This window comes from Tachypleus tridentatus, chromosome 7, assembly GCF_004210375.1.
Source record: "Tachypleus tridentatus isolate NWPU-2018 chromosome 7, ASM421037v1, whole genome shotgun sequence".
NCBI classification, from domain to species: Eukaryota; Metazoa; Arthropoda; class Merostomata; order Xiphosura; family Limulidae; genus Tachypleus; species Tachypleus tridentatus.
Genome location: NC_134831.1, coordinates 88838263 through 88864689, shown reverse-complemented (window position 1 = coordinate 88864689; position 26427 = coordinate 88838263). Strand labels below are relative to the sequence as shown.

At 34.8% G+C, this 26427-nt stretch overlaps 1 protein-coding gene across 2 annotated transcripts; it reads left to right on the top strand.

Annotated features, from left to right (window-relative positions):
• LOC143256149 (small ribosomal subunit protein uS11) lies at positions 1-26427 on the top strand. Of its 2 annotated transcripts, none has more exons than XM_076512955.1 (5): positions 1-155; positions 13639-13791; positions 13997-14158; positions 22872-22948; positions 26299-26427. In XM_076512955.1, the coding sequence occupies exons 2-5, from the start codon at positions 13643-13645 to the stop codon at positions 26364-26366; spliced, it is 456 nt and encodes a 151-aa protein (XP_076369070.1). In that variant the 5' UTR covers positions 1-155; positions 13639-13642; the 3' UTR covers positions 26367-26427. The 2 variants fall into 2 exon arrangements, with proteins under 2 accessions (XP_076369070.1, XP_076369069.1); XM_076512954.1 differs by lacking the exon at positions 1-155 and adding an exon at positions 6632-6748.

The window sequence follows — 26427 nt, the reverse complement described above, 5'->3', positions numbered from 1 at the left end:
TTGAAGAAAACACAGAGTGAGAGAGTGTGTGTGTTTTCTTATAGCATAGCTACATCGGGTTATCTGCTGAGCCCACTGAGGGGAAATCGAACCCCTGATTTTAGCGTTGTAAGTCCGTAGACTTACCGCTGTACTACCGGGTGACAAAGGAGAGGGTAGGTAAAATATTTATTGTATCCATAGCAACTGTAAAATTTCTGAAGCTATTTCAATTCTACTAAATGGTTTTGGGCTCCTCTGAAAAGAAGTGGGGTGATAAGTGCCCTACCTGAAGCATTAAATATATAATATAAAGTATTTTAGATAGTCTGACAATTGTAATTTTGAAGTATCCGTATATGTTTGAAGAATTATCCATCAACGTTAGGCTTAAGATATTCTGTACGCTTTACCAAACGACGCGTAGTTGGACCCGTGTAATCTCGACTGCAACGAGATCACAAATATATCAGTAAATAACTCTTGACGACGAGAAACCCACTTGAAATAAAAGTGTATCTCAGAATGGCTGGTATGGGTATTAATCTGAAGATGACCTAGGAAGGTCGAAACGTTGTTCTCTGCTTATCAATAAAAGTGTGGGTATAGATCTTAAATATGTAGTTTGAAATTTGTTTATTTTGTTTTTAATCTCGAAAAAAAAAATCTCAAATCTCACGCTACAGATTTAAGATCTATACCCAATGAAATTTGAGGATTACTTTATTTCAAGATATTCTGATGTTGTTCTTTATGGTTAGAGACAACAAGAGTCCTGTTAGTTCATCTAAACTGTCCCATCCTCTAAATTAAACTAAACATATTAAATAAAAACTCAAAGTCAGCCCTTACCTTTCATATAATTATCATGTTTTGTCTTAAATTTCTTTAAATTTACTGCATCTACAACATCCGAAGGCAACCCGTTACACAGACCAACCACCCTGTTAGTAAAATAAAACGTCTTAGGTGAAAATTATTTCTATATTGCCAAAATTTATATTTGTGTCTCCTAGTAGTACCACTTTCACTGTTAAATATGAAAAAACTACCTTTACTCGTAAACAAAAGACTAACATGAACAAACTGCGTTGGTAATATTGTTTGCTTTCAAAGAGGTGAACACTCCATTGAAAGACAAATTAATATATTATTTAGTAATGAAAGATTTTTAAAAGCATTTTTTAACAAGATATTTTAACACACGCTACTTCCTTCTGAAAAGTCGCCCCGTGAGAGAGTCGTAAGTTTACAGGCTTGCAATGGTAATATGTGGCTCAATTTTGCGCGAATGCAATGAAAATACGATATGACTTTGTTTAAAAAAAAGTCGGACTCCTTACAAAAGTACTGGTAATAATGATCAATATAATATACTCTACAACACAAAATATATTTAACTTTGTATTTGAAAAGTAGGGAACTATCACCACAGTGTATCATACAATCTCGTATACATCGGTTTATGATATGTTTCTATTTATAAATTATCACCAGTGCTATTTATATCTAGGTCCAAAAAAGGCAGTCGGTTGTAGTTTTCTTCTACTACAAACTTAATACGTGGTTACTGTTCATTCACATATTTTTACTTTAAAAATAATTAATTTATTCTTTTTCCTTAAACATAACGAATCTGTTGCTAACATACCTAAGATATCTGATAAGTTTAAAATTTCAATGACAGTTATTCAATTTGATAGACGAAGTGCCGTTTCTAGACCTATTATGGTTTCATCTATTTGGCCATAAATGCAACTGTTAAACTTAAAGTGAGTTTTTTGCGATGTTTTTTTTCGGCGGCACAGTTCAATAATTCAGTGAAAACTGTTTGTTTGTTTTACGATAGCAAAGCCACATCGGGCTATCTGCTGAGACCACAGAAGGAAATCGAACCCCTAATTTTAGCATTGTATATCCGTAGACTTACCGCTGTACTAGCGGGGGTCCAGTGATTTAGTTAGGCATTGTATTAATGTATTATTTTGAAACGTCATATCTTCTATTTAAGAATCATAATAACAAACACAATTCCAAAGTATTAGAAAAGATGTGAATAATTATACCAATAGAGAGACTAAATATTTGAAGAAAAATATTAGTTTTGTTTATACAGAAGGAATGCATAATTTAGTATCATGAGCGGATTTTGCTCATTTTAAGGTTTCTTTAGCAACAGCACATAACTTATCTCAGCATAAACTTAACAGAATAAAAAAAAAATTATCTGCAGACTGTAAAATCTCAGTTGCACCACAAAAGGGAGATAATCATAAATACATTTATTTTGTAAAAAAAAAAAATTATATGGAGTTATTCATACCTTAAATGCTATATAAAAATATAAAGTTACAAAGGTTTTAGTTTGAAATACTGTATTCAACAATCTAGATGTAAAATTGTTGACCTGCTAATATTAGAGCATACGTATACGTTTTCAGTCTTAAATGTTTATATTTTTGAGAATATGACAACGTTAGTAACGTTTACAATTTTCCAAATTCAAATAATTCAGCGCCCTCTACTGCTCTGCGATCGAATTGCAATAGCTTGGAACGCGCTAAATGAGAAAAGCGCATCAGCTGCCATCTATAATATGTGGCCAATTAAAACCATGTAACTATGTGATTTTGCTTAATCTCAGCATACGGCGCCAATTTCTGGTATTATTTTTTTATAAAATGGATGTTGACAAATGTATTCGGTTTACAGAAAGCAAGTACGAGTTGAATTAAAAATATAAGTGTATAATGCCTATCAAATCAAAATTTTTAAACAAAAATAGAAAATTGTCTCTTGTTTTCCCGTGGTTTCATACACGATACATTTATACTATTTTTCTAGGCATGGCCTAGCGCGTTAAGGCGTGCGCTTCGTAATCTGAGGGTCGCGGGTTCGCGCCAGAGTCGCGCCAAAACATGCTCGCCCTCCCAGCCGTGGGGGCGTTATAATGTGACGGTCAATCCCACTATTCGTTGGTAAAAGAGTAGCCCAAGAGTTGGCGGTGGGTGGTGATGACTAGCTGCCTTCCCTCTAGTCTTACACTGCTAAATTAGGGACGGCTAGCACAGATAGCCCTCGAGTAGCTTTGTGCGAAATTCCAAAACAAAACATTCTAGGTTTGAGGTGCTTTCACATTAAATACATGCAGGTGTTATTTTATTTATCTAAAGTGGATGGAATATAACGACTGAATAAGTAAAGTTAGACAAATTCCTAGTAATTTATTTGTTTGTTTTTGAATTTTTCGCAAAGCTACACGAGGGCTAACTACGCTAGCCGTCACTAATTTAGCAATGTAAAACTAGTCATCATCACCCACCACCAACTCTTAGGGTACTCTTTTTACCAACGAATAATGGGATTGACCGTACATTATAACGTTCCCACGACTGAAGAGACAAGCATGTTTGGTGCGACGGAGATTTAAGCCTGCAACCCTCACAGCCTACGAGTCGAGCTCTCTAACCACTGGGGCATTCTCTAATAAGCTTTCGTTTTCCATCTGTGAGCCATCTACTGATCTAAATACAATTTTTTTGTCTTTTATTTTTGAAGTACATATCTGTCAAACCTAAATGTTAAAATGCTTAAAACAAATTTATCAATTTCGCATTTAGTATATATATAATAAAATAACTGGTTTCATCTGTGTTGTTATGTTAATACTGTTGACGTACTATTAAATGTACTTCTGGTTATTTCTATTCTTCCTTGAATTTTCACTTCTCTGTTACCATCTTCATGGCCCGGCATGGCCAGGTGGTTAAGGCACTCGAGTCACAATCTGAGGGTCGCGGTTTCGAATCCCCGTCACACTAAACATGCTCGCCATTGAACCATGTCCAACACTCGGCCTCAAAATTCCACCTAGCCAAAGAACAATACAAACATATCAACAGTGTCATAGCTGAGATTTGAGATGAGTTGATAGCGGTACAGGAAAGACACATGCAATGACTCTACGTACGTGAAGGATCACACATTTTTGAACTAGTCTTAAGCCATTATGTAAAACAGCAAACCGCCACTTGTAGACGTTAAGTAAAATGTATAAATTGCAATTTTACTTGTCATAAGCCATTGTTATTACTAGAATTTCAGTTTTTAAACACCACATTATCAATCTAGTCAAGTACTGTTTAAAAATGAAATAGGCCTAATATTAATGTCTTGTAACAAAATTGTAAACCTTTTTTCTCCAACTTGTAAAAGGCGTACACAACACTACAAAATGTCTAAGTTGTTAGTCACTCTTAAATAAAATATGAAAACTGTAAACAAGTAATTACATTTCACAAATCCATTGCTTTAAATATAACTTGATATTCATCTTAAACCAGGCTTTAACAAATATTTTCACATCTAGGAGTCAGCCCAACAACATACAACAAAGGAGTCAACCTTTATTATATAACATATATTAAAGTTAAACTTCAATATGTGCAATTATTTAAATAGTAGGCTAAATATATGTGTGTATTTCATTGTTGGATTCATGCACTAAATGAAAGTGAAATGAAAATAATCATTACGATATTGATAGGCCAATTAGGATTTTAGAATAGATCAAATCTACTAACCACTAAAACAATGTACAATGATAAGCAAAGATCTTTTGTTGTGCCTAACCTAACTTTACTACTGTTTGTACCAGGAAAGGGGGTTACATATATTTACTTTCATAGCAATGAGTGCATGCAAACAATCACATTATATCGACCACTTGATAGTACTATCTTAACTAACTGCCTTTGGTCTCGTCTGAGTCAAAACCTGCGCATTAATCGATTGAATTGAAAGAAAGAATAAAAACAAAATGACGCAAAATTAGTAATGTGTTGTACAATTGTAATGCTTCATTCCTAACAAAAAAAAATGAAGAAATGGTAAATCTGCCACTAAAATCCTAGAAACCAAGTTCAGCTTTGGACTCTAGGAATACAAAAAATAATTCCAAACTTCCAACAATCCAGAACTATTTTTTGTTTGTTTTTTTTAATTTCGCGCAAAGCTGCTCGAGGGCTATATGCGCTAGCCGTCCCTAATTTAGCAAAGACTAGAGGGAAGGCAGCTAGTCACCACCACCCACCGCCAATTCTTGGGCTACCATTTTATCAACAAATAGTGAAATTGAGCGTCAAATTATAACGCCCTCACGGCTGAAAGGGCGAGCATGTTTGTTGCGATGGGGATTCGAACCCGCGACCTTCAGATTACGAGTCGAACGCCTTAATCCATCTGGCCTAGCCAGGCTACTATTCTTAGTTAGAGTTCTATTTAGCACCTGCGATTTGTTGAAGCTTCGGTTAAGACAACTCTAATTCTGGGTTAGGGTTGATACTATTAAATCTCGTTTGCAGTATTGTCTGACAACCTAAATATAACCTAGTTAGCAATTAATGGATTAGGCTGGAGGATCCTTGGAGTCCAGATTTGAGATATAATGCTACTAAATATACTTTACATTATTACCTGTCAGCCTAAGCATGTCCAGTGGTTAATGGAATTGACTGAAGGATCGAGAATTTCAAATTTGAAATGTGATTCTATAAAACATACTTTAATTTGTTGGTACGTTATAGAGTGATAGTTATGTCAATCAGGCTATAGGAATAGCTGCTTTAGGCCGTAGGTATTGCTATTTGGTTACCTTCTTTCTGGTTCACAAGTCAAGATTAAAGACGACTATGCCTAGCTCTAAGAGGTCTCTGATCTCTCTTATTTAACCAATTCTGGGTCTAAGGTGTCATTCAGATAAACAAACAAAACCTTCATGGGCTTACTTTGTATTATTCTACTTGCTAATATAATTATCCCTAATACATCTATTAACCAAAGAAAACTCATTAAGCCACTCTTACTATGTAACGTTAGAGAATATTGGCCTGTGGCAATTGATGAGACGCGTATTACTGTTTAAACTATGTTAGTTAGTAGCAGTACTTTTTCTATAACACAACTGAAACCCTGTGTTTATAAAGATACAAAATAATAAACAAGAAAAGGTAATAACATATGAACAATACATGGAAATATGACAATGCTAAATGCCTTTTTAAATGTGATTCTTACGTGACGATGACTCAATACTATAGGTCGAAACGTTGTAATTATTAAGATCAGAACCTGCTTAGTTTAAATGTTTCTACTATTGTATTTCTGAATTAATTATTAAATTTAGTAGGTTCCTCATTAATACTTAGGAGGTTTTAAGTCTGTTTCACTTTATTACATAGTACCCTAAATCGATTTTGTTTACTATAAGGTGAAGTAAAACGAACTTAAGATCAAAAAGTATGATTATTAGTTTCTTAAACGACTTCGAAAAGTATAAACTTTTGTTTCATAAAAACATATGTTGAATCGTTGATGATGATTGAATTGTATTAATTATGTATAATATTTTCATAATGTTATTGTTTTTGCTTTTGGTAAAATTTGCATAATTTCAAACTTAATCAGTGTTGTCGAGAAAACCCACTTGTAGAGAAATATATACGTAAAAACGGCTCGTTTGGGTGTAGAAAAGTAGCTCCATAATCAGTTCATATTATTTATATTTCCTTTATAATCAGAATTTTATGAGGCATAATTTCAAGTTGCAGTCCACATTATTTATTTATTTTTTCCACATACAAAATCGTTTCCTTGCAATAAATCTTATATATAATATAATAAAGCAAATATATACAAGATCTCGCAAAGTAACGATATTTAACGTTTTGGACGATAAGTTCTCTTACTGTTTCAGTTGCATATTGGAAAGGTTAGTTTTTCTTGGGTGTGAAATATCTATTTACATCTTAATCTACTTTTGCATTATATACCAGCCAGTTTCAAAATAATGTGACTAACGATTTTAAAAGACTAAAGGAGTATTTTATTTTTAACTCTGTATTTTAAGTAAGCTTGTCAAATTTCCTCTAAAACGTTCGGTTTCGTGGCTAGGACTCGTGGGAAAGCCATAATTGAAACAACTCATGTCTCAACATTAGGATTACTTGGTTACGCAAAAACGTTCAGTAACTAGAACTAAGTTAGACTAAATATGATTTGTGTAATTTTCTTAGGCATAACCATGCAAATAATCTTCCTCCTACATAGCTTTATTAATAAATATTAAACGTGAAAGTATTAGTAGAATCACTACCACCAAGTTCAGAATTACAATGTAATTTATTGCGTAACTGTAATTATAATGTTATTTAATAATAGCAATCCTGATAATATTAAGTAATACATTACGTTTTTTTATCTTGTAATGTCTTGTGTATATATGGAGTCTTGTGGTTTTTAACGGGTAAGAAAAAGACCAGAACATTAAAATGATGGACATGTCTTATTAATACCTCATATTTACTTGTTGATATTACTAAAGTGTGTGTAATCGTCTTTCTTCCATTTCACCAGTAGCTTTATTTTTCTGTTTTTATTTGGATACCTGTTTAATGTGTGTTCTTTCACAGTGCTCACTGGTACATGAGTGGCAAGGTGAACATTTTCATATTTATAATTTCCCCTCAAATACATAAGATGTGTTAGTAAGGAAGGAAAAAAAAAGTTATTACCAAAGACATTTTAACATTATAATTAATTTAAGAAACAGTGAAAATGATAATCTTATGAAATTTTGGTGCTTTAACCAATTTTATGAAAAATGGATAGATAAACATTAACCACACAATATCTACTGCATGCATTGTATAGTGTTAGTGAGGCCTCTGTCTAAGTATTGGGGCTTCTCAGGTTAAATAGGATATTTCATTGAATGAGAGAGTGCATTGTTCCAGCAGTAATGGACATTGTGGTCAGTCTGTTTCTAGATATTTCTATAGTGGAATTATTGTAGTGAGAGTTGGGAATGTACTTCCATATTTGTGTTTTAAACTTTGATCTTGCTGTCAGTATTGTGGACGAAGAAAGACTTAAAGTGATTTTTTAGTAGACTGTAAACAAAAATTACAGGTACTGTCCTTTACATTAATGTTCAGTAGTAATGTGGATATTCATACACCAAATTTTAATGTTATTGCCAGTGTAAGCAGTGGGATAATTACAGGTTTAGGATATACTTTACTCCAGAACTAAAACACGAAGTCTATTATACTTTACAAAAAAATTGTGCAGATACAACTGGGGTTGGACAGTTTTAATGTTTCACAGTTGCTTTGAAATACCTCTCTCATATAGTGAGATACAATGTTGTAAGTAAGAAACCAAGATTGAGTGTAGACAGTTATTTCTGTGAAGATGATTGGCTTATAAAATAAGCTGTTGGCAACTGTAGTGGGGGACTGCTTTTTACAAGAGTTTAATGAAAATTAATTTCTTTAAAAATGAGTCTTCAAATTTATTTTCCTCAGAGATGCTTATGCAAGAAACAGCTTTGAATGACTAAATGGTCTTTTGTTGACTATGTTATATTTTACTATATGATTATTAGGTATTTCAGATTGGCTGTGAAACAGTAAAACTATCTAACACCAGTTGTATAAGTACATCTTTTATAAATATGATGGATTTGGTGTTTTAAGTTCCTGAATAAACTATGTCCTAAAGCTGTAATTATCCCACTTCATACACTGGCCACAATATTAAGATTGGGTAAACAAACATCCACATTGCTACTCAGTATAAATGTAGAAACCAGTAGGTACAATAGTTTGCTATCAAGATATGTTACAGATTGCAATCTCTTCCCCAAGATAACCCTTCCATTCCTGAATTTCCAGAAAGACTCAAATAAGGTGCCACACAAATGATTAGAGGCTAGGCTAAGACTATAATCAGTGATGACAAGAAAACCCACTTGTAGAGAAAATTATATATGTAAAAACCACTGGTATGGATAGAAAAATCACCAAGTAGAGGAGCGAACAATGTTTCAACCTGCTGCAGTCATCGTCAGGTTCACAAAAAAAGGGTTACTGTTCAATAGCTGACCACATGTTTGAAGGCTATATATGTACATGTCATAATGAGACTTAAGCTACTTAAATTAAACATTAGTATTTTTGTGTTATAATATGTAGTCATTCTCGCATGAAAAAAGCATAATTTGTATTTCCTAATTTTTTTATGTTTGAGTTTTGTCAAGTGACACCCTACATAGAGTATGGAAAATGATAAAATCTCGCTGAACATAAATGTTTGAAATATGTTTAGGAGGTTTTAATGATTACATAAATAATTGTGATTTTGGGATGAATAGTTTTTAAATCATAACATGAAATCACTTTGTACTGACACTGGAACAAAAACTATTTTCAAAAATAGTTCTTTAGTAAACTTAAAAAACCTGATTTTTGTTTACGTAAATAAGTAATCTTTTCTAAAAATCTACCAAATTTTGTAAAACACATGCTGTATCAAAATTTGTAGTGCAAATACTTAGTATGTGCAAATATCTAGATGAACTTGTGTATACTATACTGAGCCCTTTGTGAAAGTTTTTTCATTGAGTTTGATTGTTGCTTGTAAGATCATAAATTGAGAAATCCTTGCTTGTTTATAAACTTTATGGGTGAAAAGGAAATGCTTATTCTGATGTGTATTTATTTCACTCAGCAGATTATATATATAATATAATAACCTTTCATCTTGTTTCACTGTGACTGATACTTCCGTTTAAAACGTTGAGATATAATAAAGTTGGTAGAAGATCCGACCTTTGTGTAGATGTAACAGTGTATCACATACTATTATATTACAATATTAAATTTGTTTCTAATTTCAAATAACATGCATTATCTTTTCATGGGAAGCAACAAGTACCTACAATTGAAATAATTGAGCATTTGAAACTAATGTTTTGAATTTTTTCAAACAGTTGTAACGGTGTGTAGATTGACTATTGATTATTGTTAAGGTGAGGAATTTCATAAGGACTGATTGAATTGTTTTGAAGAGTTTGAATTTCATTTTGTACAATACCATTTAAATGTCAAAAATATTGCATTTTTTGTAACTTTTCAATCTTCAATCGTTTTGCAATGTCCGTTGCAAAAAAGTCTCAGCTCAACTAAAAACTATCAGAGTATGAAAACTGACATTCTCATAGTGGTTTTTAATTCAGATCTGATCATGCTGTAGACTTCATAGTTAGCATAAATATACATTATAAATTTATAAGTTGTACTAAGGTAAGTAAGCCAAAATGATCATTAACAAGTCACTGTTCCCAGGCCATACTCAATAATGCTGTAATTTCACCTTGAATTAATTTTCAAAGCTTTCCTAGTTCAGACTAATTCTTCACATTCCTTTAATATCTGGCCACATTTTGGGGGCAATTAGTCATGTTTGTAGAAGTTATTTAACAATATAAGACATTTCTTTATTTTTATAATATGCATGTTAGTAACATTGGTACTATTAACTAGTTTTAGAATATCGGGAAATATCTTTCTACATTTTTCAGCTCATACAAAAGATGTGGTATGAAGATGTTATTTGTTTTGTTTTTATAAAAAGGTAAATAAGTTGTAAAGGGTGTATGCTATGTTAAATCATTTTATATAGCCATTAAATTTGACCAAGCCAGATAGAAGTGTTTAAAATGTACAGGTCTTTCAACTGACTGTTCTGAGGTCATCAATAGATCATGATTATAAGTTGTAATGAGTGGACAAATAGGATTCACTGGACGATTGAGCTTCATTAGAATCACTAGCAATGTGTCATTCTGTGTGATCCAGTATACATAGTAAATATTGAAATCTAAGAGACTCTTTTGTGGTGTTCAGATACTAATCATAAATAGTGAATACATTATGGCATTGTTTATTAGTAATGACTGAAAGATTTACACACTTTTATAGATGATTTAGGCAACCTTTATGGTGGATCAACAGTGGTTTGACCTGAAGGTGAAAGACCAGTTTTTTCATCTGATATTTTTGTAGATTAGTCCTCACAGACTTACTCTGTAGTAGTCAATACAATATCTGTCCAGATGTAGAAGTTTTACCAACAGTTTGAGACTTCTGTAATTTATTATCTATACCACTGATGCTGTCTTATTTAAGTACTTCATATTTAACAGGGATTTTATTTTCAAGTCTCATGTTTGATTAATTAATTAAATGGCAGCTGGGAAGAGAAGTAAAGAAACAAAATTAATCTGTATCTATAGTTTTTACTCATGAAGACTTGAGAGGTATTCCTTATCTTGAACAACTGATAGATGAAAACAAAGTTGAACAAGACAATTACATAAATGTTGAGCTTGTTGAAATAAAATTTGGAAGTTTAAAAATTATAAGGCCTCTTGGCCAGATATTTACTCAAGGATTGGATGTTTGAGCCACCTGCCAAAATTATTTGTAAATCCTTGAATAGTGGACACATACCAACAGATTGGAAAATAGCTAATGTCAATTCCATCTTCAAGGAAGATGATAGTTCTCCAGTAAATATATTAGTCTTATATCAATTATGGGAAACATTTTGAAAAGTCACATGACAAAGTTTAGAATTATTGGATAGTTAACATGGTTTCACTAAAAGAAAATCTTACCTTACAATTCTTTTAATATGCTTTGAAAATGTTGCTACATATCTCGATAAGGGTAAGGGCATAGATTTGGGTATTCAGAAGTGCATTTGACAATGTGCTACATAAAAGACTTGTAAATAAACATCTATAGATGTAGATAAGTTATCTAATTAGATTGAAGAGTGGCTTGATGGAAGTTGTTATAAAAGGAATTCAGTTAAACTGGGTCAGTGTCAAAAGTGGTGTACCTCAGGGCTCAGTCTTAGGACCTTTGCTAATAGTCAATAAATTACTTAAATTTGCAGATGTTATTAAGGTTTTGGGTGTTGCTAGCTCGGAAGAGGATGCTACTAATTTAAAAAAAATATTTAGGTTATTATTTAGTGGGGCAAATGTTAGATGGATTTTAATTATAAATAAAAGATGTTGCATGTAGGTTGTCATAATTTGAATTATAAGTATAATTAACAGTGTCATGAAAGATAAGGATATTGATGTAATGGCTGATCATTCTCTTAAACCATTCAAGCAGTGTGCTGTTGCTAGAATTATGGCAAATAGGATTTTAGGTTGTATCATCAGAGGTATTGAATACAGGTCTAAAAAGGTTATTTTGTTGTACAGGTCACTGGTTGGGCTGGATTTAAACTGTTGCCTTCAGTTCTAGGTTCTTTACTTTAGGAAAGATATCAGATTGTTGGAAAGTGTTCATAGGAAGGTTACTAGAATAATGTTTGGGATGGAAGGCTTGTCATGTGAGAAATTAAGATCATTAAAATTTTCTCTTGAAATAAAAACTAAGAGTTAGAGGAGATGTGACTAAAGTGTTTAAGATTGTAAAAAGAATTGACAGTGTTAATGTATTAACATTTTCCATGATTAATAGAAAGCATTATAGAACTAGGAACACAGATTTAGGCAAGATAGAAGCTGTCATCAGCTAAGACTGTTCTATTTTCAGAGTGGTTGGCTAACGGAATGATTGGTCTTCAGATGTTTTGGAGGCTGTAGATATGAGTAAGTTTAAAAGAGAATGCTTGATAGATGTATGAATGATAAGGGCTGACTTTAATTTTTTTTAATAGTGTTAGTTTGGCTAAGAAGATGGGACAGACAAGATGAACCAACATGTCCCTTGTTTTCTGTAAACATTGTTACTTGTGTAATGTTTTTGATTTTAAAAAAGTGACAGCATGGTACTCAAATATTCATCCTTCTTTATTTAATCATTCATTTTCAGTAGAGATAATTATTCAAAATTCTGATTTTTTTCTGTATAAAAGGCTTAACATTTACTCAAAAGCTTGCCAATTTTTATTTTTTAAGATACATAATTATTGCATTGAGGCTTCACAACACAATTAACTGTCCAAACTGATAGCAGAATAAGGAATACACTAGTATTGTCCTTATCAGAATAGTCTATAAGAGTGACTTGCAGACCAAATGCTGTGTTCAATAAATTGGTTCAAATGTCTTCTGTGGTGGCAAATTACTTTTAGCAAAGATGTAATGAATAAGTAACCTTACTGAATTAACACTCATCTACCAGGCTACATGGACTTGTCACATGCTCTTTGTACCTACTTTTGTGTATCTTAAAACTCAGTCACTAACTGCAATCTTTTAGGTTCTTCATCTTTAAAAAGTCAATCATTTTGAGATAATTTCTAATGTTTTAGACAAGCAAAGAAAGCTGACTTGCATCATACAGTTATACATTCTTTTCAGTCAGTGGACATTTTCTTCTCAGCATCATGAAATAAATTCTGGTTGTACCATTACTGGTTAAGTCAGTATGATGCATTGCATATCAGAATCTTGGGTGGAACAAAGTTACTATATTTATGATATAAATAAATATTTTTTTTCATACTGCTCTTTCTGTTATTTTTTGAAAAGAGACCCAGAGAGTGTTTCTAATAGTTTTATGTTTCAAGATATTCCAGAACCTATCCACCACAGCAGGATTATATTTCCAGTAGATGTTTAGTAGGATCACAGATACATTCTTATTGATAAAGAAAACCCTGCTGTAGTACACTTATTTATTACTCATTTTGTGCATGCTGCAGCAGTAAGTGTACCTAGTGTATTGATTTTCATTCTGTTACATTTTTACTTCTCTGTAATCATTTGCTGTTATTTTCCAATTTCAGAAAAATGGCTCCACGTAAAGGAAAGCAAAAGGAAGATCAACCTGTTTTAGCCCTAGGTCCTCAGGCTCTCGAAGGAGAAAATGTCTTTGGTGTGGCTCACATCTATGCTAGTTTCAATGATACTTTTGTCCACGTTACAGATCTTTCAGGAAGGTACATATGCTGTATTTATATGGTTTCTTTATTCAGCTTGTGTAATAAATTCATGTTTTTGCTATTTGATCTTCAGATAGTATTTTTATTGTCTTGTAATCTTAAAGTGTTTGATTTTCATCCACATTTTACAGGAATTAAGACAATTTAAATGTGATACTTAATAGTAAGCATACTATAATTTAAATGATATACCTACTTTCAGAGAGACTATTGCCCGTGTGACAGGAGGTATGAAGGTAAAGGCTGACAGAGATGAAGCATCTCCTTATGCAGCCATGTTAGCAGCCCAAGATGTTGCTGAAAAGTGCAAAACAATTGGAATAACAGCTTTGCATATTAAGCTGAGAGCCACTGGTGGAACCAGGTAAGTGCTGGATATTTTAAATTCAAAGAGCATCCACTGACATTTATGCTAGTGACCTTGTGTTTGACCTCTTGGTGTGGATTCCTGTACATGGTGAGGGGACCTCCCAGAGAAGGTTCTGTTCTTTTAGTTTACTGCCTCTCGGTTTAAACATCCACCCACGTGTTTGCCGTGTGTGGTGACTCATGAAGGGGAGGAAAGGGATCCTGGAGATTGAGGGGTCCAACCCTAACACATTACTTTGGCCTTGAATTGCTGTCGGCAGATTTACTTGGATAAGGGTCAACCAAGTACCAGTATTGAACTTGACTGGTGTTGTGGACATTGGGTATAGTGCTTCCAAATGCCTGACGTTATTGCAGTATCCTTGTTTGGCATTATAGTTCATCCCCTTGTAGAGCTTTCTGGTGGGTGGGGTCAGTGGGCACCAAAATAATCTTTCTTTATCATGGATCCCCCAAATAAAAATAAAATAGTGGAAAAAACAGGCCACAGGTAATCAACCACATCTTGAAGATTCTGAGCAGCAATCTTCAACACCTTTACTTCACTTTCTGATGTCACATTCCCTTTCAAACAAATCTTTAAGGCAAATGTCTCCCTCTTTTATTTAGAGGGGGGCTGGCTGGCTCTCCATAAGTCGGTCAGAAAGCTTTGTTCTGGTGACATATTGGTGGAAATATTCACTTCTAAAACACGCTGAACTCCTTTTGTATTTGAAGGCCATTAGGGATATACCCAATGAGGTTACTCCCAATGTTATTTTGAATTCATCATGAGGAGTTATTTTTGAGAGGGATTTAAAAAGCATCATCAAGTTGGAGATCCTTGTTGGTTTCTCCACCCAAGTAATTTCTGCAGTGAGGGAGGGGTATCTGTATTTCCACTTGCAAAGATGGAATTATGATGCTCACCAACAATGTCCTAATTATTGTCCCACTTTTCATGGGGATTGCCAGTAACCCACACGACAGTGATCATTTTGATAGAAGCTGGCCATGGTTGATGCCACTCAACCCACATGCCCTGGTAGAAGCTGGACCAAGTCAGTTGGCCCTCTTTCACTGCTCTTGTGGAACTTGATCCCCCTATCATCTGTAAGCCATCAATAGATGACTGCATGGCAGCATTGACTGACTGTATTGTTCAGGTAGTTCCTCAATGTGTTCCTAAAACCTTGACATGCTTTTCCACAATATCATTTTCTGTGGTGGAATACTGCCTGCCACATGGCATGGAAGGCTCAAAAATGGGCTTAGGATAACTTTCATAGGTATACCACACTTTTGAATTGCATTGCTTGTCAGCAGGCCCATGCACGTGCTTGGCAGGTCAGAAACCATATGGGACAAGATTCGGAAGGTCAGTGGGCAGTATAATTCTGTCCCCCTTGCAGTCTTGCTCTCTGATGGCCAGGAAGTTGCTGATGCCTAGAACATTGCCAATACTCTCGATAAAAACTTTTACCAGGTGTCTAGAACTTCTGCTTCATCCTCCACCTTCTTTGACATCAAGACTTGGGCAGAGTGATTGACCTTTATACTGGTAGAACTGAAGCTGGCTCTTCATCAGCTAGACCTGATGATATACATTATGAGATGCTGTGCCATTTCTCTCCTGCTTCTATTACTATTCTTCTGGTTTTTTTAACTGGATCTGGCAGGAGAATGTTTTTCCTGATGCAGGGCACCAGACTTTGTCCTACCTTTCTCTAAGCCTGAGAAGGATCCCAAGATTCCTTCAAACTACCATCCAATTCCTTTGATGAGCTGTCTTTGTAAGACCTTAGAGATGATGGTTAATGCTCATCGTATTTGATTCTTTGAATCAAACATCCTCCTCTCACCCACCCAGTGTAGGTTCTAACAACAGAGCTCCACCGTAGACCACCTGATTAGACTTGAAACCTCAATTAGAGAAGCCTTTCTGAAGCAACAACATCTTGTGTTAGTATTCTTTGCCATTGAGAAGGCTTATGATACTATGTGGAAGTATGGCATTTTGCAAGATCTACAGCTACATGGCTTGCGTGACCCTTACTACCCAATCTTTATTTTAAAAAATTTTAATGGGCTGGAAATCCACGTTTGTGGGTTCAACAATTCCCTGTTCTTTCCTACAGGAACTTGGAGTCCCTCAGGGCTATGTCTTGGGTGTCACACTTTTTAGTATAAAGATTAATGCCATCACTGGGCAACTCCCTCTTACTCTTGCAAAACTGGCTTCATGTCAGTGACTTCCACATCTCATGTCAGTTGTCGGACATGAGGTTTATCGAGCAGCAGCTACAGGATGCCCTGAATTGTTTACTGAAGTGGACCACAGCGAATGGTTCTAACTTTACTCTCTAAAACCATCTGCATGTGCTATTGCCACTAATGGGGGGTATTCATCCCAATCCTGAACTCTGTGTTGGTGAGGTTGTGCTTCCCATGGTCCCTGAGACAAAGTTCTTGGAGCTTATCTTTGTCCTTAAGCTAACCTTTATACCACACATCAAGCAGCTACGAGTCAAGTATACAGGGGAACTGAACATCCTCTGTGTTCTCTCTTCCACCTCTTGGAAATTGGATCGATGTTTTATGCTAAAGATCTGTTGTGCCCTCATTCTATTGAAACTGGACTATGGGTCTTTGATCTGTGACTCTGCCAGGACCTTAGCCTTGAATATGCTGGATCCCATTCATAATCGGGGAATTTTCCACACCTTCCTAGTCCAAAGTTTGTACAGTGTCGTGAACATCCTCTAAACCTCTTTCTTTTGTAGCTGTCTTTACTCTATGCTCCAAAACATCAATCCTTGTCATGCTTTTTCAGAACAGACATTCTGCTATTGCTCCTTTTGACCTTCCTACCCAGGCACAGTGGGATTAATTGGGTCTGTTTTTGGATAACTTTGCTGTATCCACTGGTCAGCCCACCCCAGCATGGCTTATTACCATCCCCAAGTTTGACCTTACTTTGAATCATCTGAAAAAAGCAGATACTCATCATTGGAAGTACTGTCTTTTATTTGTTGAACATCTTTCAAACCATCCTTCCATTTCCCTCTACAGTTTGTGTTTGCTGCAGAACTCTATGGCATTTCTTGTGCCTTGGATCATGTAGAAGTTAAGCAGTACTTTGAGTCATATTATTTATACCAACTCGCTTAGCTCTCTCCTGACCCTCGAATCACTTCACATTAGTTCTCACCCTATTTTAGTCGATATTCAAAATCAACTGGCCCATTTCTCTTTAACATCTACTTCCATCCAGTTCTTCTGGATATTTGGCCACATTGGTATTCGTGGGAAAGAGCTCGCTGACATTGCAGTTAAGTCTGTCTGATCTAGCATTATCACTGTTGTGCTTGTCCCACAGATGGATTATGGTCCTGTATTCAGGGCTCAGCTCTGCACCAGTTGGCAGTCAAATTGGAGCGAGCAATGTGAAAACAAGCTTTTTCAAATGAAACCCTCTATTGGACTTTGGCTGTCTTGTTTCCCTAAGGATCGGAAAGAAGTTACCAAACTAGAATACGTATTGGTCACAATTTTTAACTTTAATTTTTTTACCAGTTGTTTGGTGCAGATAGGTTAGTTGCTTTGCACCATAAAATGCCAACCAACCAAGTGTTTAGGACACTTTCAAGTTTGTGTATATATTACTAGAAAGTCAAATTTTGATTGAAAGTTAACAGAACATTGCTACATACAAACAGTATAAAACAATAATTGAATGGTACTTAGTGATTGATTATACATTTTTCATTGCTAAAGTTTTTACTGTTAGAAAATCACATTTAGTAAAGTTTGTCCAAACAAAACTTAGTGTTCTTATTTTAATATGATTTCATTGTTTTTACCTTTATAAATTAATAAAGACTAAATGCAAAGTTTTCTGCATACTGTTACATAATCCCTTGGCATGAATACCTGCATGTGGTGAGGGGACCTCCCAGGGAAGGTTTTGTTCTTTCAGTTTACCTTCACTAGAATCTAAATATCTACTGACGTGTTTGCCGTTCATTGTGAACCATGAAGGGTAGGAGAGGTTGAGGGGTTCAACCCTAACACCCGACTTTGGCCTTGAATTCCTGTAGACGGCAGCCTTGGGTCAATCAGTTGGTCCACTTGGGCTAGGGTCAACCAAGTACCAGTGTTTGATTTTCTCAACAGGTGTTGTGGACATTGTATCTGATACTGATGTTTGGATATAGTACTCAAGAAACCCTCGAGTTGTTGCAGTGTCCTTGTTTGGCATTGTAATGTTTCCCCTCATAGGGCTCCATGGTGGGTGGGGTCAGTAAGAACCAAAATATTCCCATTTTATTATGGATCCTCCAAATAAAAACTTAAATAAAAAAAATAGTCCATAGGTAAACAACCATTTCTTGAAGATTCTGAGCATTCAGACAAACCTTTAGGGCACGCCTTCGTTTTTCATTCAGAAGGGACTAGAGGGACTTCATGGGTCTCCATAGTCAGTAAAGAAGCTTTGATCTGGTGACATTGGTGGAACCATCCATATCTCAACACAGTGAACTCCTCTTGCATTCAAAGCCACTGGGTATATACCTATTGAGATTACATCTTATGCTACTTTGAATTCATCATGAGTTATTGTTGAGAGGGATTTGAAGAACATCCCAAGTCAGAGATTCTCACTAGTTTCTCCAGTCGAGTTTCTACAACGAACACACGTCAAGGAACCATGATGCTTATGTGTGAAATGGATCCTCATTGCATCAGTTGCAATGGCCTTCTTTGGTTCTTGCCCTAAATGGTTGGAAGAAAAAGAGATGCGGCATTTGAAAGTGATTCAAAACATTACTTATCCTGAGGCTCGAAAATGATGCTGTCCACCACTTCATCTCGGATGTGCGCTGCTGCATATCATTCTACAACTACAGTGGCAGTGCAGACAGATCTCTCTCTGCCTCCAAAAGAATCATTCTCAAAACAAATGAAAAGCTAAGTCTTTTGACCTCCATGGTTAAAAAAGTTGATGAATAAACTTCAACACCCATCTTTGTCCGTTACATACATTCCAACATATCCCAAGATTCACTTCCTTTGGTTCCAAGTACAGGCATTTCCTTGGATGCATCTTCTTCTCTTACCCCAAAATGCAAAATGATCATTTGTTTACATCCTCAGTTGCTGGAATCCTCTTCCTACAGCAAAGACCTGCCCAATTGACCCAGGCAGGATCCATGGAGGTCGACGGATCTCCCTCGAATAAGGACACAAAGGAAAAAGATGTGGTCGTAAACCGAAGGGTTCTCCATCCAATTTGCCTACACATAAATAAAAATGGCCACCTTGATACAATGGAACTATCGAGGTTTACGTTCTAATCTGGATGATATCAAAACACTGATTGCTTCCTACCATCCTGTATGTCTTTCCTTACAGGAAACATTTCTGAAACCTGCTGATACATTCACCTTTTGGCAGTTTTCTTTGTACAGAAATGACAGGCTGTGTGATGGATGAGTGCATGGTGGGGTGGCACTGTTGTTTGATCAGCATGTGCCCACCCTGTCTTTGCCACTTGACACACCCTTGGAGGCTGTAACCATTTGTTTCCTTGGGTCATACCATCACTGTTTGTTCTTTCTACCTGTCACCTGGAGAGACATAGCATCAATCAGACATTGATGCTCTCATTGAACAGTTGCTGTCTCCCTTTTTGATCCTGGTGGACTTTCATGGATGTCATTTCCTCTGGGGAAGTGCTAATATTGATAGGACGGTTTGCTCTGTACAGTTTATGCTCTCTGATCACCACCTTTTTCTTTTCAATAGCAGTTCTTCTACTTATTTCCATGTACCTAGTCAGTCCTTTACTGCTATTGATCTCTCAGTTTGCTCCCCTTCATTATTCTCCCATTTTTCATGGAGGGTTGACAATAATCCCCAGGTGGAAGCTGGATCAGGCAGACTGGCCCTCTTTTACTTCTCTCGCAGAACCCGATCCTGCCATCAATGGACGACTGAATGATAAAAGCAGCGGCTCAATGTATTCCTAACACCTCAACATGTTTCCCACTATATCCTTGTCCATGGTGGAATCCTGCCTGCTACATGGTGCAGAAGGCTGCAAAACAGGCCTGGGATATTTTCATTAGATATTCCACACTCTTGCACTGCATCGCTTTCCAGCAGCCGTGTGCACATACTTGGTGGACAAAACGTCAAAGGCAGAAGGAATCTTGGATCTAGTTCACAATCAGCATATATTCTACTGCCAGCTCCAAAGTCATATAAGACAAGATTCGAAAGGTCAGTGGGCAATATAATTCTGTCCCTCTCTTGATCTCCCTCTCTGTTGGCCAGGAAGTAGCTGATACTCTAGGTGAAAGATTTTGCTGGGTATCTAGCACTTCTACTTCTTCCTCCACTTTCTTATCCATCAAGACTCTGTAGAATGATCACCTCTTTCCATTCAAGCTGATTGTCTCTGTGATTATAATCATCCCTTTACACTGGTGAAACTAAAAACTGGCCCTTCATTGGTCTGGCTGTAAATCAGTTGGACCTGGTGATGTACACTATGAAATGCTGTTCCATCTATCTCCTGCTTCTCTTGCTATTCTTCTGATTGTTTTTAACCAGATCTGGCAGGAGAATTTTTTTGCTGATGCAATTGTCCTATCTTTCTCTAAGCCAAGGAAGGATTCCAAGATTCCTTCAAACTACTGTCCAGTTGCTTTGACAATCTGTCTTTGTAAGACCTTAGAGAGGATGGTTAATGCTCATTTTGTTTGGTTTCTTGATTCAAACAACCTTCTCTTGCCCACCCATTGTGGGTTCCAACAACAGCGCTACACAGTGGACCACCTGATCCAACTTGAAATGTTAATTGGAGAAGCCTGAGACAAAGTTCTTGGGCTTTATCTTTGACCATAAGATGACCATTATACCACACATCAAGCAGCTATGGGTCAAATGTACAAGAGCACTGAATATCCTCCATGTCCTCTCTTCTGCTTTGTGGAGTGGATTAGTGTTCTATGCTAAAGATATGTCATGCTCCTATTTGATCGAAACTCAGCTATTGATCACTGGTTTATGGCTCTGCCAGACCCTCAGCCTTAAAGATGCTGGACCCCATTCATCATTAAGGACTTTGGCTTTGCACTGGGGCTTTGCGCACTTTTCCAGTTCAGAGCTCATACGTAGTCTCATGAACCTTGTTTGCACCTCTGCTGTTTGCAACTGTCTTTACTATGTGCTTCGAAACTTCATTCCTTACCAAAACATCCCACCTGGGGTTTTCCTTCCTCGGTGGGCAATACTTTTTCAGAACAGACGATCTGTCATTGCTTCTTTTTGCCTTTGTATCCAGGCACAGTTGGATGAATTGGATCTGTCCTTGAATAACATTGCTTTATCCACTGGTCACCACATCCCATCATGGCTTATTACAATCCCCAAATGTGACCTGTCTTTAAGTCATCTTGGAAAAGCAGACATTCCCAATTGAAATTACTGTCTGTTATTTGCTGAACATCTTTCAAACCATCCTTCCATTCCTATTTATACAGATGGTTCAAAACAGGTGACTGTGTGGGCTCTGCCATGGTTTTTTGTGGTTCAGTGGTTGCACACAGAATCCCCTCTACAGCTTCTATGTTCACTGCTGAACTGTATGCCATTTCTTTTGCCCTGGATCATGTAGAAGTTAAGCAGTATTCAAACTGCACTATTTATACTGACTCGCTTAGTTCTCTACTGGCCCTGGAATCGCTTCACATTGGTTGACACCCTGTTCTTACTGATATTCAAAACCGACTGGCCCATTTCTCTTTAATATCTACTTCTATCTAGTTTTACTGGATACCAGGTCACGTTGGTATTTGCAGGGAACGAGCTCACTGACACTGCATCTAAATCTATCTGCTCTTGCACTATCACTGCTGTGCTTGTTTCATACCTGGACTGTGGTCCTGTATTTGGGGCTCGGCTCCATGCCAGCTGGCAGTTGACTTGGAGTGAGCAACACGACAACAAACAAAAAGCTTTTCCAAATAAAACCCTATATTGGACTTTGGCTGTCTTGCTTCCATAAGGATTGGAAAGAGAAAGTTGTTCTAACTAGATGCTGCATTGGTCACAGTTTTTTAACTCATCGTTTTCTTTTATCTGGAACTGATGCACCAGTGTGTAGTTTGTGTAACACTCAGGTCACAATAAGCCACATTTTACTTTCCTGTCATCATTACGACTCTCAATAATGGCACCATTTTAAACATGTTCTGTCCCAAGGTTTGTCCATAACGTTAGACAGTGTTATTAGTAATGGTGACACTGTCCACCTTGGTAATGTTTTTAGAGTTTTAAAAGGCCATTAAAGTTTTTAATTTATACGTAACTTCAAATAACTTGGAACCAGGACTTGAAAGGCCATCTTCAAGTGACTGATGGTGGTTTTTGTACTTATCTGTAAGTTTTCCTGGCAAGTTATGATAATTACAATTATACTACAGAAAGTCCTTTACAATTTGTATTACTGTTGTTTTTCTATTTACGTTGTTGTTGTTGTTTAAACTTTGTTTTACCTTCATCTCCTTTTATGAATTTTACTAAATTTACTTTAATTTTAACTTTTTACTGGATGCTTTGTGCCATAAAACACTAAATCTACCAACTTGTTACTTAAATGTTTTTCTCTGTGTATTATGTGAAAGATACATTCCTATTTTATATGTATATTTTATTCTTAGGACAAAAACACCTGGACCTGGTGCCCAGTCAGCTCTTAGAGCATTAGCTCGATCTGGAATGAAGATTGGACGAATTGGTAAGGGATTGATTAAAAGTGTTAAAAAAAAAATTGAATACAAAAAAAATTATCTAATGAATTTTGTATTGTAAGTTATAAGCTGTAAAATCCTAGAAATGTATTAGAATTAATATTTACCTTTTGAGGGCTTATACTGGTCAAACAATGTCGCAATTTTATTGTGGCTTTAGGTTATATGGTGCATATAAATAGTAGATAACTTTCTAGAAGTGAAATGTACTTTATAAGGATTTATAGTGTCTATTGATTACGTTAAAAGTTGGAGTGTCAAGAAATTGTCATTTCTGGAAGGAAGTACTATTTTTATACAGTATGTTGTTGCTCCCTCAAGATAAAGCATCTAGATGGGTGTCCAAATGAACATACTAGCAAATGCAAGTACACATTGGAATTTCTGCTCACATGTGATGGTATTCTAAAAACCTAGATAGATTGGTGGGCAAAACACTGAGTTGGTATATTCCAAAGAATCAGCATGTGTAGGAGATTACATTGCAGAGCAATAGTTGTTACTTTCACATGTAGCAATAGTTGTTACCTTCATGTATAGTTGAATAAATCCTGTGATACCTACATACTTTTCATTGTTTGCATAGGTTATAAACACTTCCATATACTTGACACTGAACATTTTTGGAATTTCAACATTTTCAGTGTGATAATTTTATTAATGTTTATTGAAAAATAATTTAGATTGTTTTTTATAGTTTTGGTAATTACTTGGTTATTTACTTTCCACTGGTGACATTATTTTTAATAGTGAATAATATCTTACTAATACATGTTTGTTAACATTTTTGGTTACTCTAGAAAGAACTTTATGATCAGTGTTCTAGTTTATTTTATCAACTGGATGTGGCCAAACTTGTGCACATTACACTGAGCCAACTGCTAAAGAGTTAATCACATTGTAACTGAATATTTACTATGTGATTTCATACTGAAAGTATTCAGTTACTATGTGATTAACTCTTTTACAGTTGGCTCAGTGTAATATGCACAAGTGTGTATACACATTTGCACACTAAGTATTTATACTATAATGTTTCATGTAGTATATGTATATCCACAGAAAATCAGATTTTTTTGATGAAGTATTTTTACTGAAGATTTGTTTGGAAATATATCAAGTGTTTCATTACTGGTTCAAGTATGAAGTGATTTTGTTATGATTAAAAAAAAAACTATTCTACATTTCAAAAATCTCAAATATTATTTGTATAATCTTAAACCTTTTAAATATATTTCAAATGTTTGTTTTTAGTAAGGCTTTGTATTTTGTGTATTATTTTCACTATGTGTGGGGTTTGTCAATTTGACTGGCTTCATAATTATCATAAAAAAAATTAGAAAATATAAATTTGTGTGTTTGTGTGTGCTAAAATTACTACACATCATAACATGAAAATACAAATGTTTAGTCTGAGTACCTTAAGTTTCATAATGTTATATTAGTTTTTTATTATATTGACTTTCCAGCTGTGCCTGGCTAAAATTACATGCTTGCATTGATGCAGTGCATGTGCATTTATGTTACCGTATCCAGTAATATAAAACTGACCTTTATTTTTATATCTTTACAAAGTGACCCTGTCTTAGCTGTGTCTTAGTGGACTAGAATTTTGTAAAATAGTCACATTTCAATTGTAATACATTACATATTTATATAAATACATTTCAATCATAATACATTACATATTTATATAAATACATTTCAATCATAATACATTACATATTTATATAAATACATTTCAATTGTAATACATTACATATTTATATAAATACATTTCAATCATAATACATTACATATTTATATAAATACATTTCAATCATAATACATTACATATTTATATAAATACATTTCAATTGTAATACATTACATATTTATATAAATACATTTCAATCATAATACATTACATATTTATATAAATACATTTCAATCATAATACATTACATATTTATATAAATACATTTCAATCATAATACATTACATATTTATATAAATACATTTCAATTGTAATACATTACATATTTATATAAATACATTTCAATCATAATACATTACATATTTATATAAATTATTACTATTGTAATACATTACATATTTATATAAATTATTACTATTGTAATACATTACATATTTATATAAATTATTACTATTTAGAAATAAGCTATTGAACTTATTTTTCTTAAAATGGAGAAAAATAAGTAAAGCAAACTTGACCATGATCTTTGAACTCTGTTACTGCTGAACATTGATTGCTAAGCCTTTTAAAATTTTGCATGTGGAAAATATGAAACAAAAATGTTTTTAGGTTTTTTATATACAGTTGAATAACCAAAAAAAAATCATAAATTACTATGTCGATACCATAGAATTTTACTAATTTTATCAAGCTTAGTAACTGAGTTGTATTTACGTCTGAAAAAATTTAATAAATTTGAAGAGACTAAAGACAAAACCTTCCTCCTTGAAATTTGGTTCAGAAGAACATTGTAGTATTTGAACAGATTAAAGTGGTTGAGAAAACCAGCAGGGGGAACATTGTAAGTTGTTAGTTGGCTATTCACGTGTCATGTATTGAAGTGTACATAAGGTACTGTTTCTAAAAATGGAAAGAGTCGAACTGTGTTTCATTCAGTACATGAGTCATATCTTGGCACAATAAAAAAATATACAAGGTTCTTATTTTATATTCTAGCTTGGTAATTTGAATTTGTAATTTATATAGAACTCTAGACTTGGTATTCTGACAAACAAATTTAGCCAGTGTTGCATTCAAACATGTCACTTGAATTGCAAAAATTGTTATTTTAGTGTGTTCTTTTAATTTTGAAGACTGGATTATAATTACAATTGAAGACCAGGCTTACTGAGATAAATTCATAAAATAGTAGTGTGGTAAAATTTTGAAATTGCCTTTCACCTGTGACCCATTACAACAGGGTTAAAGGAGTAAAAGATAACTGAAGGGCTAATCCATTCTATGTTATATAGTTGAAAGCTGTTTGACACTGCAGCTAACATTACAAACATGTAGAGAAATGACATTTGATCAGAAGGCTGATACAGTTAAGATAAATAACTTCTGAGTAAGGTTAGAGTTAATTTTTTTTAACTACTTTGTGTTTTGTCTGTTTTTCCTCCAATTTTCACTTATTTGCTACATCAGATACTTGAGTAAGTTATGAAATTGAAAATTGTATGTACATGATGTCTTATAATAATTGGCAGTGGTAATTTGTAATTTTAGTACAGTGCATCTGGCTGTATTATATAAAGTTATTGTTTCTGTTGAATGAAAACCTGTTACATAAGTTGATACACAGTACTGGTTATCTTACAGAGGATGTGACTCCTATTCCATCAGACAGCACAAGAAGGAAGGGTGGTCGCCGGGGCCGACGTTTGTAAGATTCTGATGATGTGGATACTTTGTAACCTTTAATAAATGACAATGTCAATGGCACGTCAA